Source organism: Phocoena phocoena, chromosome 18 (assembly GCF_963924675.1).
Source record: "Phocoena phocoena chromosome 18, mPhoPho1.1, whole genome shotgun sequence".
Taxonomy (NCBI): Eukaryota; Metazoa; Chordata; class Mammalia; order Artiodactyla; family Phocoenidae; genus Phocoena; species Phocoena phocoena.
The window spans coordinates 18,898,306-18,911,863 of NC_089236.1; the positions used below are offsets into that span (position 1 = coordinate 18,898,306).

General features: G+C 37.9%; 1 protein-coding gene across 3 annotated transcripts in view; it reads right to left on the reverse strand.

Moving 5' to 3' along the window:
• Positions 1 to 7,187: 7,187 nt before the first annotated feature.
• Positions 7,188 to 13,558, reverse strand: part of RB1 (RB transcriptional corepressor 1) — a 127,837-nt gene continuing 121,466 nt past the window's right edge. Inside the window, exons 24-27 of one of the 3 annotated variants that reach the window (XM_065895782.1) lie at positions 12,647 to 12,677; positions 10,007 to 10,149; positions 9,459 to 9,508; positions 7,188 to 7,337 (exon numbers count right to left, since the gene is read on the reverse strand). In XM_065895782.1, coding sequence (XP_065751854.1) covers positions 7,264 to 7,337; positions 9,459 to 9,508; positions 10,007 to 10,149; positions 12,647 to 12,677 — 298 coding nt within the window. In that variant the 3' untranslated portion in view covers positions 7,188 to 7,263. Of the gene's footprint in view, positions 7,369 to 9,458; positions 9,509 to 10,006; positions 10,150 to 12,646; positions 12,678 to 13,558 lie in introns of all 3 variants that reach the window. The other 2 variants (XM_065895783.1, XM_065895784.1) reach the window with 2 other exon arrangements.

The following is a 13,558-nucleotide window of genomic DNA, read 5'->3' on the forward strand; positions in this document are numbered from 1 at the left end:
TTTAGAGCGTTAATTGGAATTCACAAAAGGCCTTAGCAATTAAATTGTCAAAGACCCAAGGGCTAATTTTAATTCTGTCTTTACTCTGAGTCATTAATTTCTCACACGGGGTTATCGAATAAGAAGTGTCCTATCTTTGAATGAATGTTGTTTCTGGGCTCATTTGCCTTACATAATTGCACAATGTCCTTTACTTCTGTGTTAAGAGAGATTTGCCTCTGTAAGTAGAAACGATTTTGTTTTTCTTGTAGTTGACTTTTATGTCACTATGAAACAGGTCTTTTAACTTGGCACAGTGTAATTATAAAGTACTAGCCGAAAAGGAACTACGCTTACATTTCATGGACAGCACTAGTGAGATGAATTTATACTGTTTAGATCAAGTTACCCAACTACAAATGAGAAACTGGAGTAGGATGTAGCCCGTAGAGTCTCCTAACATGTATTTTCACAATACGACACTACGGAGGGAAACAAACCTCTTTTGGAAACCTTGTTCTGATGCTGAACCGTTTGATAATAAAGTGCTTATTTGCAGATAATAGAACAAATGTGTGTGTGTTTTCATTCTTCAGAAGCAGCAAGATTCTGTCAACCTTATGTCTCTTAGATATGCACAAATCCATTTGATAATAAGCTTATTTTTTAAAGCAGGTACTCAGACAAGGCATCATGGCGAAGCCTACCCTAAAACGCAAAAGGCTTCTAAACAGCTAATTCTAACCAACTGTTCGTGTGACTGCCCATGTTCTTTCCTGGTGAGGTCACTTTTGAATCCTTAGTTTCTTTTTGTTTATCTGTTTTTGCAGACCTTGTCTGGTAGAGGCAGAGGAGTCTCGACGCCTCCAGTTCTAAATCAGAATCCCATTTTTGGAACTGTGTAGTAGTTGTTATTTTACTGGGTTGGCCAAAAAGTTCGTTCTGGTTTTCTTCCGTAAGATGTTATAGCCTTACACCATTTGTCTGTATGTTTTAGTAGGTTAGCTGTTCTCTCCAGCAAAGAAACATTGAGGCCTGGGTATTACCAGTCGCCATCAGTTCTCACAGTCAGACGTCCACAGGCTTCATTTCCGACTCGTTCTCCTCAGCCCACTATGCTCGCTGTCACTGACCAAAAAGCCTTTATATTTTACAGAGTCTTCCCAAACCTCCTCTTCCTCTTTCTTGCCCTTTTCTGACAGGGTCTTCTGAATTTCCTCAATGCCTTTTTCTTTTATGAACTCATTTCATGGAAATACTGGACCACCCGAAGGGAACAGGTAAGTTTATTTAGGGATGAAAAATGGATTACCCTCCATGAGACTCCCCAGCGGGTCACTGCTCTGCCAGAGTACACGTTAGTAAGAAGGGGTGGGTGGAGTTTTATCTCGATTTCCTCTAAGCTTGTTATGTGTAGGTTGCTCTGCTCTGTATCTCCGTGCTGCTTATCTCTGGGCACAACAGAATAATCTATGAAACTTTTACAAAATACAGATTCAAGATTCTAACTCAGTATGTTTACGAAGCTCCCCAAGTAATTTTGATGTTTAGCCAAGGATGAGAATCATTGGTTTAGCTCTTAAGACCTGGGATGCCAAACAATAAGGAAGGGCTGATTTTAGACCAGTTGGAGATGACAGACGAGTCCCATGGTTACATCTCTCTGAAAAAACATGCTTTCTCTCTGGTCTTTGAGGATAGGCTGGCCATCAGTGCTCCTGTATGAAGGATAATATCACTTTATTTCCTTCATTTCTTTCTAATAGATGAGTGTTTGTAGAGCTCAGAAACCCTAAGTTTAGTCAGTGATACGTGGGAGGGAAGGTCCATTTTCATAATGACACTACATCAGAAGTCATTGGATCCGTTAAATTCATCTTACATTTTCCATCCTTAAGTTTTGTTTCCTCTCTGCTCACACAAGAAATTCAATGTTTTAGTGCTTCCAATATAATTTCACCCAAACTTACACAGAGAGAGGTTTAGGTTTTACAGGAATAAAGTAGCACCCTCATCTGCCGACAGTGGTCTGTGAAGGTGCCATTCAGTGCTCTTTAAAAAGGGTGAAATGCTTTCATCTGAGACCTGAAGAAACTGCCGGTCATTCTAGACCATAACCTGGTGAGTGTTAGACGCAGAATTCTTGACCAGTGATGACGAAAAAGAGGCAATTACAGACTACACAGTCTTATCTATCTTATGAGTCCTCCCTGTGCTATTATCACAACAAACAGGTTGGGAGAACTGTAAAGAGAAAGGAAAAACCATACCGTACTGTCATTTTTAATTCAGTCTTTGCCAAAGCATAAAAACAAACCATGACTTTCTCTCACTAAATTCAGTTAAAATCATAACATTTTCTGTTTAGAAAGTAACTGATATTGGTCTGTGGAATAAATTTAACTTTCACAGTAAACCGTCATACGTCAATACTAGACTGTAAGTATAGTTCCAAGATAATGGACACAAAAAATATTTCCAAGAATAGATGACTATTCCAGCTTCTTACTAAAAGAGTTGCTTTAATTCCTTTCAGACATTATACAGTGTTACTATATTTCTATTTAAGACCCCATACTTGTGGAAATTTGCTTTGTCTAGAGGCAAGGTTTCAGGTTGTCCTGTAAAACATTTATTTAGTCCAAAGGAAAATTCTACCGAATAAATCCTTGCCAATGCCATGTACGCTGTCTGGTCCAAAAATGAGGAACAAAAATATGCTTCTACGGGCAAGTTTCTAGGAAATCATCCGGACGGTAATAGAACTGATACTCCCCGCCGCCCACCATTTGTACCAGAAAACTGTAATGAATAAAGTAAATACTGAATTTGAACTTGTCCCTTTCATTATAAAGACCTTTAATTACTGGAATACTAAATTAACCTCCAGAAGTGATCAGTTTTCTATCATCCAGACTAAAAATTTTTAATGTTATAAAGGCTGCTTGATTTTTCCCTAAGAGACTGCATTTCATGGAAGATCCGCATCCAACGTAAATACAGTCCACTGAGGTACGCTTGCTGCCTTTCCTGCTGGAACTTCCTTATTTGCCTTTCTTCCTTCAGGGACAAACATGCTGCTGTTCCAGAAGGAGGGACTTTTACTGTCCACCTGTTTTTGAGAAATCATATTACTTCAACTCAAGATTATCCCTTGGTACCAGATGGGTTTCTTCATTTTTTTTGGAGTTTAGTATGATCATATGGTACATATATTACATAATATATGTATGTGATAATAATATATATATAATATATAATAATTATATAATATTATAATAATATATGTACATATATATATATACATCTACCTAAGCAGGGCCTAGGTTAGATCCCCCAAATCAATGCATTAATGGTGAGACAAGACTATTCCCACTAAGTGGGATAAAGCCTCTCAAAAGCTCTATGCCAGTTTAGATATGTTTTTGATGCCATATGACTTTTGGCACCAAACACACAGAACCACTTGGTTTTGAAAGCTTTTTGGATTTCAGAACTGCAGATAAAGGACTGCAGACTTATATATATATGTGAAGGATGCTTGGAAGGAAAGGCCTTTATAAACTCTGTGTTAGATGAAAAGAGATACTTGCCCCCCTGCCCCAACTCCTTTTCTTAAAACTCTCCATCTTACTATGACATCTTATGTTTCCTCAGACACACCCGACGCACACCCACCTCTGAGCACTGGCTTTTTCCTCTGTGTTCTGTTCTACCCCCTCTGGTGCCTGGCTCACTCCCTCACCCTCTGCAACACTTGGCTCAAATAGCACCTCGGCAAGTCTTGCCCTGACCACTCTCCTTTAAGTGTTAAAACTCCTCTCCCTACCGGTACTCCCTGCTCTCCCCCCGGCACGTCTTTCTCCACAGAACTTAATACAATCACATATACTATATTCCTCGTTTATTTATTCGTTTGCTCTCTTTTCCCGAAACTAGAATTAGAATGTAAGTTCCACAGAGAGGGGGAATCTTAATTTTATTTACTTCTTGTTGTATCACATTTTAGAGTGTGCCTGAAATACAGTAGGTACTCAATACATGGCATTTTCAAAGAGAAAGAGAATATCGTTTCTACATACTTGGAAAACATACGGAAAACATACCTTTTTTCCCCCCTACATACGGGCTTCTTCTAGATGCTACAACTATAGTAGTAGGTAAGGCCAGCCAGGTTGATGCCGGGGTGGGTAAACAGGCAACAGGCAACCCGAGTAAGGCCGTTTCTGACGGTGATGAATGCTGTTACACTTTTGAAGGAGAGTGGCACAGTACAGAGGAAGGATTTTAGCTTGGGTGTCAAGGAAGGCCTCTGAGCTGAGCCCTGAAAGACAAGAGGAAACCAGCTAAGCAAAATCCTGGGGGAGGAGCACGCTGGACAGAAGGAACAGCAAATGTAAAAGCCTGAGGTAGGGATGGGCTTGGCGTCATAAGAGAAGAAGGCCAGTGGGGGTAAAGCACAGTGAGCAGGGAGAAAGTAGCCTGAGAACAGGACGGAGAAGAAGGTAGGGGCTGCTTCCCAGGCCGCGATCAGGAGTCTGAATACTTCAAGGCGAGGAGCAAAGTGAATCAATTTATATTTTAAAGGGGTCTTTAAGGAGTAGAAAGGTAAAGAGGAAAGAGAGCGAAGTGGAGACCAGCTAGAAGTCTTTAACAGTGGTCCAGACAACAGCTAATAGAAGACTCAGGATTTTATCTTGAGCAAGTAAGTGTTTAGTAACATGGGAAAAGACTAGGGTAGAAAAGGGTGTTTTTGTTTGATTTTGGTTTATATTTTGAGAAGCTGGGTGGGGAGGAGGGGTAGGAATCAGCGGTTCTGTTGGCTGTGAGAGCTCTGACCTCCATGAAGAGGTCAGGCTGGAGAAATAAATCTGGGATTCATCAGCATATAAAGCCCATTCTTAAAGGCTAAGAACGGATGAGATACTAGGAGAGAATTTAGATACCGAAGAGAACGTTAGTGCACTTAATACAAAGACCACATCAGACCATTAAGACTCTTAACAACTAATTTATTTAAAAATAGACAAACTATTGTTAATCGTAGAAAACAGTGACAGCGATTTTAAATGTACAGTTTTAACCAATACAAAAAGCAATAAAGCAATATCTGAAGCCTTATTTAAGAAATCTCAATACATGATCTCTGAAGTTCCTTAAGTTCTGACACTAGTTCTAACATGAACTTATTAGCAAAAGACTCAGAAATGTGGTAAGCCCTTGACCTAAAAACTAACTGATTTGTTTGATATTCATGCAAAAATGAACGAGGAAATGAGATAAAGCTTTCTAGTGCCTTTGCTATCAAGATAACTGTCAAAAAAATAAGTTTGCAACTTAACTGAGCACAAAATAAAGTTTTGTTTTCTAACAAATAAGACCAGGTTTCTTTTTAAAAAGAACTCCGAGTTTAGACAAAGTAATTTTCCTAAAAGCTAGTAGATGCTACCTTAAATACCACCTATTTTAAATTATACCACCTCTAAATAAGTTAATCACACAAGATATTTAAATACACCTTTAGGTGCTGGAGGGGGAGCGCCTCTTTTCTAATGCAGCTGTTTTATATTGAAGCTTTTGCACAAAATCAGAGAGAAACATTAATGCCTAACCCAAAGACCTTCTGTTACCTGCATTTTGGATGAGAAATGATGCGGCTTTGAAAATGCCAGTGTTAGACCATGCTGAATTAAGAAAAAAAAAAAAGGACAACTGCTAGTTCAAAAGATACATGGAAGATATGTACCATTCCAGAACAAACACACCCTCTTCCCGCATTCAGGAGGGCAGAGTAATTGCTGAGATGTAATTATATAACTCTCTAAGAAAAAAAATAAGGCTCCTATAGTTAACAGTCTGTTTGTGGAGTAAAATTATTTTGTATCTTGATGCTTCGGGACCCAGAAACGTTAGAAAGTGCACTTGGGATATACTGTATTAGGGTCCTCTGCAGCAAAGCTCTAGCTGAACACTTTATTTTCCAAGCACTAGATGGGTACTTCATGAATTCAGTGATCTGAATGGTATAAAAACCAAGAGTACTATTAATAACTCTTTATTTTAAAACATGAGTTGGAGGAAGAAAAGAATCAATTTTTACAAGTCCTGAGGTATGAAATCTGTATCAGTAGTATGACAGTATCTCATATGTTTATACTTTGCTTTCTGTTTGTATTTAAAAACTAATATTTATAAAACAAACACACAGTACATCCATTTAGTTTCCATGAGTAAACTAAAATCTAATGTGTAAAAATTAGTAATTTTTCCCTAGTTTCTAATATGTGTTTTAGCACAAGAGCTCAGGATCATTTGGGCGAATGGGGGCAGTCAGCCAAATTGCATTTGGAAGACAAGATGCATTTTCTAAGGGTGTTCATGTTAAGTTAAAAAAAATAAATATAAATTAATAAAAATAAGAGCAAACATCACATACATGCCACAAGAGAAGACAAAGTACTCAGATAGGCACAGGTTGTGAGGACTCTCACTCCCAGGGGATCCTGCCACCATTTGTAAAGCAGAGCGATTGTAAGTAAAACCCCTACATACGAACGAGTTCCATTCAGAGCGTGCTTCACAAGACCAATTTGTTTGTAAGTCCAGTGAAGTTAGCCTAGGTACCCAACTAACACAATCAGCTATATAGTACTGTACTGTAATAGCTTTATAATACTTCTCACACAAATAATACATAAAAAACCAACAAACACAAAAAATAAAGAAAACATTTTTAATCCTACAGTACAGTACCTTGAAAAGTACAGCAGTCCAGTACAACAGCTGGCACACAGGGGCTGGCATCGCCTGAAGAGGCAAGAAGAGTTACTGACTGGAGGAGGGAGATGGTAGAGCTGAAGGATCCTCAGCAATAGGAGACGGAAGGCAAGCTGCAATTTCACTCACGCCTGACATTAATGGCACAGGTTCTGGTTCCTTGCTGGATTCAATTGTTCGCATCTTTGAAAGTTCGTATCTTGAAGGTTCGTATGTAGGGGACTTACTGTATTTTGGAAATGGAAACATCTGCTACAGCTTTTTAAATGGCAGGACTGGCACAGGATTTTCAATCTTGTACAATAACAATGCATGCTCTAGTGACTACAATGTTGCAAGTGGCTTAGGAATCCCCTGCACAAATACTCAACTGTGCTATCCACAACAAGAGCTGAAGGTATGTGTCAAATGTGGCCGTAAACAGAACCTGGGAGAGTTCTACAGTCAGATCTGTGGGAGACAATGAAGCCGGAGAAGTACAGGGTGCCCACCAAGGTCGTGAGGTCCTCACTTTTCTTCCCTGTTTGAGGTATCCGTGCTATCATTCATTTTCTGCTTTTGCATTCGTGTTCGAGTAGATGCTAAAACAAGGATGAAGAAATGTTAACAGCACTGACAGTGCTGGGTAAGCTGGTAAAGGGCTGCCACATATGTTATGCTTACGCCAAACTGATGGAGCCCAGGGCCTCGCAAAAGCAGTGGTTTCGTTTTTTAAATCATACATCCCCATCAGCAAATTTTTTTCCAAGCAGTACCACTAAATGTATGTATGTATGTATGTGTGTATGTATGTATGTATATGTGTCTAAATTATAAGACACACACTCCCCAAACATTAAAATAGATGAGATAAAGACAAATATTCTAATAGTCTCTTTATGTACCCCCAAAAGGTGGTCTTACACACACCCAAGTGTGCCCAACTTTGTAGGCCACTGTTCTAGAGATGATATGGTTCAGTTTGGCACCTGAGCAAAACAGAATTCTGGGCTGGTCTGCTGAAGTGAGTGTTATTCTTCATAAAGCCAGGAATTCCCTTGTGTTTGGAGACACGCTGCAAGTACTGCAAACACATCAGCTCACAGCTCATTTAATTTGGACATGGACGTTTAAAAATACATTATTAATTACAACACAAAAACAGAATGCTTCTCTTAAATAATTTTAAAAATCTTAACTTGATTCTAGAGGTGGGCAAAGGCTCTTCATAAAGAAGCACAGAACACTCACGCTTGGTAAAGAAAGGAGTGACTCTAAGTCTCCCCTTCTGGCCCTTCCACTCTGAGCAATCTAGCACTGTGTAATGATCTTCTGAATACAGTTTTTTGAGGAAAGCTGAAGAGCGACCTGGAGAGTCCCTTGCCCTCATGGTTAAAGCTCCTGCTACCTCTCCTCAATTTTCAGCTACACAAAGACCCTGAACTTCAGCCCGGCAGAGGGAATTCCTGGTCATAGCTAAGAGTGTCACTGCGAAATGTACTGACTACAGCAACTGAGCTCTTCTATAAGAAAACAGACACGTTTTTACAGCTTTCTGCTCCTTTTAAAATGCATATTTGTGGGTTCCAAAATGCTTCCACATGTTTTTAAGGTCTGATTTTGGTTATAAGCTTCATGTCCATTTTCATGTACTGGGGGGAAAAGCTACAACTATTTAAAAGTTAAAACAGGAGTATATTAGTTGATGTAAAATCCAAAAAGAGATCCATTTATAACCACAAAATTTAATTTAGTTTCAACAGTACTCTTCAAAATAATACACATAGAAATACGGTTTAAAAAATCAAAAGTATTTTTAAAAACACTTTATATTTCAAAGTTAGTATCTACAGAGACATATTGAGAGAAAGCCCCTTTTTCAAAAGTCACATTTTAACTGGTACTGTTCTTACTGATATGTCCTATGACCTAGGAATGACAGTTTTAATTCTTATTATCTCCTAAATATTTGTCTTCTTTCCAAGACCCAGCTCTGTTTCCTGTTAATGGGTCTGGCACCAGATTATCAGGAAACGTCACACTCACCCTCACGGCTACGTCTCTAAGACAACGCAGTAGCAGTCAGTGCACACGGATCTTTTTCTTAATGTGCTTCCCATCTACTACACTTGGGTTAATCTTTCATAGTGTCAGAGTAGCTTAGGAGAGAAGTCCATTTGCCTTAACATTCCAAACTTAAGTCACTCTGTATAACTTGGAAAATGCTCTTGTGTGCTTTATCAAAATTCTGATTTCCAGTAATGAAAAACTTTTGTTTAAAGTAAGTTCTAAAACTTGCAAATTAGGGAAGTTCAGTAATAGCAGAATAAAAGATTATTCTTTAAATAAGGGTGACAATGTTTATATATGCTAAGTTTATAACATTCTTGCCTACATCCAATACTCTTAAATAAAGGTACCTCATTACAGTTCTGCTATCCTAAAATATTTTCTAACCACAGCCATTCGTGTTGAAGATTTGGTTTCACTTCTTGGTCTTCCCGCACAGATTTTAGGAAGGATGAAGATGACCTTCACTTTGCATCACACATCTAATCCATACAGACTAGTAAATAACACATGCTTGAGCGAATTATATCTTGAACGCATAAGCAAGTCACTAATTGAAGGGACTCTATAAACTTATTCTTTTATAATGTGAAAAGGCTTTCTGCAATGTAAATGACTGTTCATTTACATAAGGTTTAATGATAAGTACTTACTCATTTCTGCCAGTTTCTGTTGAAATTTGGACTCCCCTGGGAGATGTTTACTGCAGATTTAAAAAATGCAAAATATTTCATATGTATATGTATAAATGAAAACTTCAGATTTCCAATAACTATGTTTTCAATGACTTTTTATGCTCTTATTTTAGTGAGGAGCTTTTAATTTCAAAGGTTTATAAATCGAACATCTAAAATATAAATGTCACAAATTTATGATCCTATTTTTTCAGTGGTTCTTATGAAACACAGTAGCATTTTTCAAGAGTAAGCATTTAAAAATCTAATGTTAATCAAAACTAACAAAATTTTATGAATAGCTTTGTAAAAAAATGACCAGATTTTTAACATCTGATATTTTCAATTAATTTCAGTAGATTTACATGGTGCTTTTAACTTTGGGATGCAGTCACACCTACTATTTTGAGCAATCCTCATAATTTCCAAATAAAACTGGCATGAGAAGGACTGGTGTAAGTCGGGAGTAGGGCTGGCACTCTGGGTTCTCCCCATGACCAGCTCAGCTCCTGAAAAACGGCTCCTACCTTCCATCTGCTTCATCCGATCCTTCAATGTCAAAGCGCAGTTTTTTCAGTGGTTTAGGAGGGTTGCTTCCTTCAGCACTTCTTTTGAGCACACGGTCACTGTTACACACCATTTGATTTATTTTCTGGAACTTCTCAGAAGTCTGCAAATTATGGAATTCTTTGTTTTAAATCATTAAATGCCACCACTTTGCAGTTAGCAACCCCTAATTGTAGGTTTGAGGTGGGTCAAAAATCAGGCAGAGGTAATATCTGCATTTTAATTTTCTGCTTTTATGGACCAAATAAGAGACGTGAAAAATGTTAAAATCAGACTAACTGCACCTAACTCTGCCCCAGTTAAATACCTGCTATTTTCAAACCCTCCTGTGTCTTCCCAACAACTCTGATGACTACTCCAAAAGTCCTAGTTCCTCGTTTTCAGAACCTACTCACACACAAAACTAGGTCTACTTCTCAGAAGCATGCAAAGTTGGAACAGCTTCCTGGAACCTTATTTTTGACAGATTTTTTTTTTTCTTTTTAGAGCACAGCATAACCGGAAAGAATGTCACAGGAATTTAATAAGCGATGTTTAGTGAATAATAATTTTGGGCTCACTTTATGGGTATCATGTTGACAAGTCATACTATATATTTGAAGCCATTATTGATGTATTGTTAGGATATCAGTATTTGTTGATATCCTAACTCTAAAAGTTTTTAAATAAAATATTAAATATCCAAAAAACTTAAGCATTTGAGTCCATCCAAGTATTACTAGAGATGATCTGAGATATTTATCTCCTGAGGGAGAATCCTTTCACAGCAAAGAAAGCTTTGGTAAGAAATACCAAAGGGGGCACAATACCTTATTTTATCCAAAAGACAAACACATGGAAAAACTCTATGTCTTGTCTATCTATTTCAGAACCAGAGTGAGGTGATAATCTCAATGATGTGTATTAACACATTTATTTGAACTCAAGAATGAAATCAGACTTTCTGATAGAAATTAAATGCGATTTGACTGATTTGACAGTAAGGATTAGCTTTGCTAATTATGCTTTATTTTCCAAAAATTAAATGAACTAAATTTCAAAAAAATTAAATGCAAAACCAGATTTTGATGGAAAATATATTTAGAGCACATGTACAATATGATAGAAACAAAATTCTGGGCACCTATTAAATTTATAAGATTTTCAGTTATCAGCTTTAAAATATATAAGTACATATAACATTTTCTCAATTCTTTTAAAGGCTATGGCAAGCAAAAAAGTTTGAAGACCACTACTCTATACTTATCCAGATCCAATCCTATTTATGTGGTCCATATCCCCTTTGTGAAGCCTGACAGCTGCAGCCTATATTGAGCTAAATGTCATAGCATTTACTATTTGTAACAAACATTTTAACATTTGGTCTTTTAGTATACAAACATTTATGGTTCTCTAGTTATTTCATTTGGGGCAGTGCAGCAGGCAGACGCTAGAATGGCTCTCACTAATCCTCATCTCCTTGACTGTGGGTTGGACCTGGTGGTGCCTTGCTCCTGACAAAATAATGTGGCAAAAGTGATGGAAAGTCACTTCCAAGATTACAACAAGACTGACTTCCATTTCGCTTGTTTATCTCCCTCGTTCCCTGCCTCCCTCTCTTGGAGTCCTTGCTCTGGGAGAAGCAAGCTGCTATGTTGTGAGTAGCCTGTCACCCTACGGAGAAGCCCACGTGTCAAGGAACTGATGCCTTGGACCAGTAGCCATCGCGGATCAGCCAACAGCCATATGAATGAGTCTCTGAGAGGTCTTCCTCCAGGTGAGCCTGGAGATAAGTGCAGCTCCAGGTGACACACTGACTGCAGCCTTGTCTGGAGAGACCCTGGATCCTAAGCCATGCCTGCGTACTGACCCACAGAAACTGAGATGAAAAAGGTTTAAGTTACTAAGTTTGGGGGTGATTTGTTACGCAGCAATAAATAATAAATATAGGCAGAGGGGTGGGTGGTATGAAACATTAATAGTAATGCATACTGAATACAGGACTGCTGAATTAGTGATGGTAATCAAAGGCCAGCTAGAGTAATGGGTTCCCAGACTAGAATAACCATTTCAAAGCTAAACTTTGCCCTGCATTCCTCTGGAACAAAGACCACCACAGACTCTGTCACTTACACTGGGGCGTGTAACCAATTCCTTATCAATTTAACAGGGAAAGAATATCCTAGAATTTGGAGAGGAAGAAAAGCAAAAGTGTGTATATGTATAGAAGGAGACCAGTGGGTAAGGACTGGCTGGTGACATCTGGACACAGTGATTACATTTTGGAGTATCTTATTTCAAATTAGTGAATTTCAAAGCTGTTTTTTAAAACATTCCTTTGAGATTATATAATGCATATATCTGTATGTATAGACATGAATGTATACACACACATATATAATCTCAAAGAAATGTTTAGAAAACAACTTTGAAATTCACCAATTATGAATATGATTTAAAATTAATCTGATTTGAAAATAAATCTGATGTCTTCTAAATTCTATGCAATATGCCTGAATGAGGTGCTTGAATAATAGCATTTGTAAATTCAATTATAGAAATTCTCGATTTCTTTTATAGTTATAGTGCATACTATTGTATTTCACAGGAAAAGTACTCACCCCAAATGATTCACCAATTGATACTAAGATCCTGTCAAGTTAATATAAAATACAAATTAGTAAATGCAAATCATATCCAACTGTGCAGAGGTGAACATACACACGTCATTCTGAACTACCAGGAGTGCCAAATCAAAGGTTTCCTCTACCCCTGGAACCACTGACAAATTATACTCATTAGAGACTTATTCTGGTACTGCTAGTCTAGTCAAACACTGAACTGGTTCCTTAGATTTTTTAAAACAAGACCTGCATGTCTGCAAGAACATATTCTGCCATTGTTCTCATTTAAAAAGGGTAAAAGAAACTTTTAAGTTTATCCATACTTAATTCTTCATAAATCAATGACTAACAATTAAAATTTCTTTCACCTTTTCTCATTAAAAATTCAAGTTACATTTGGCAAAAACTTATATGTGATAATCAGAATTCTAATTAGGAGCTATATATAGTATAGTAAATATATTTACTATATATAGTAAAGGCTATTTAACACATATCCTAGAATCAGAAATCTCTTATTAGTTTGTCCTTGCTTGAACCATATAATTTACGCTCCTGATAATAAAGGTGAAGAACAGCATTAGCCTGACACACAAAGATTTGATCATATGTACATGGAATCAATAAATATATGGATTTTATTGTCCTCCAATTCTTTGATAAGTGGTCATAATTCTATATACTGATATATTTGATTTAACTAAATATGCTGAATATGTAGAGTGTTAAGATGCTCTCTTAGGGCTTCCCTGGTGGCGCAGTGGTTGAGAGTCCACCTGCCGATGCGAGGGACGCGGGTTCGTGCCCCGGTCCTGGAGGATCCCACATGCCGCGGAGCAGCTGAGCCCGTGAGCCATGGCCGCTGAGCCTGTGCGTCGGAGCCTGTGCTCCGCAACGGGAGAGGCCACA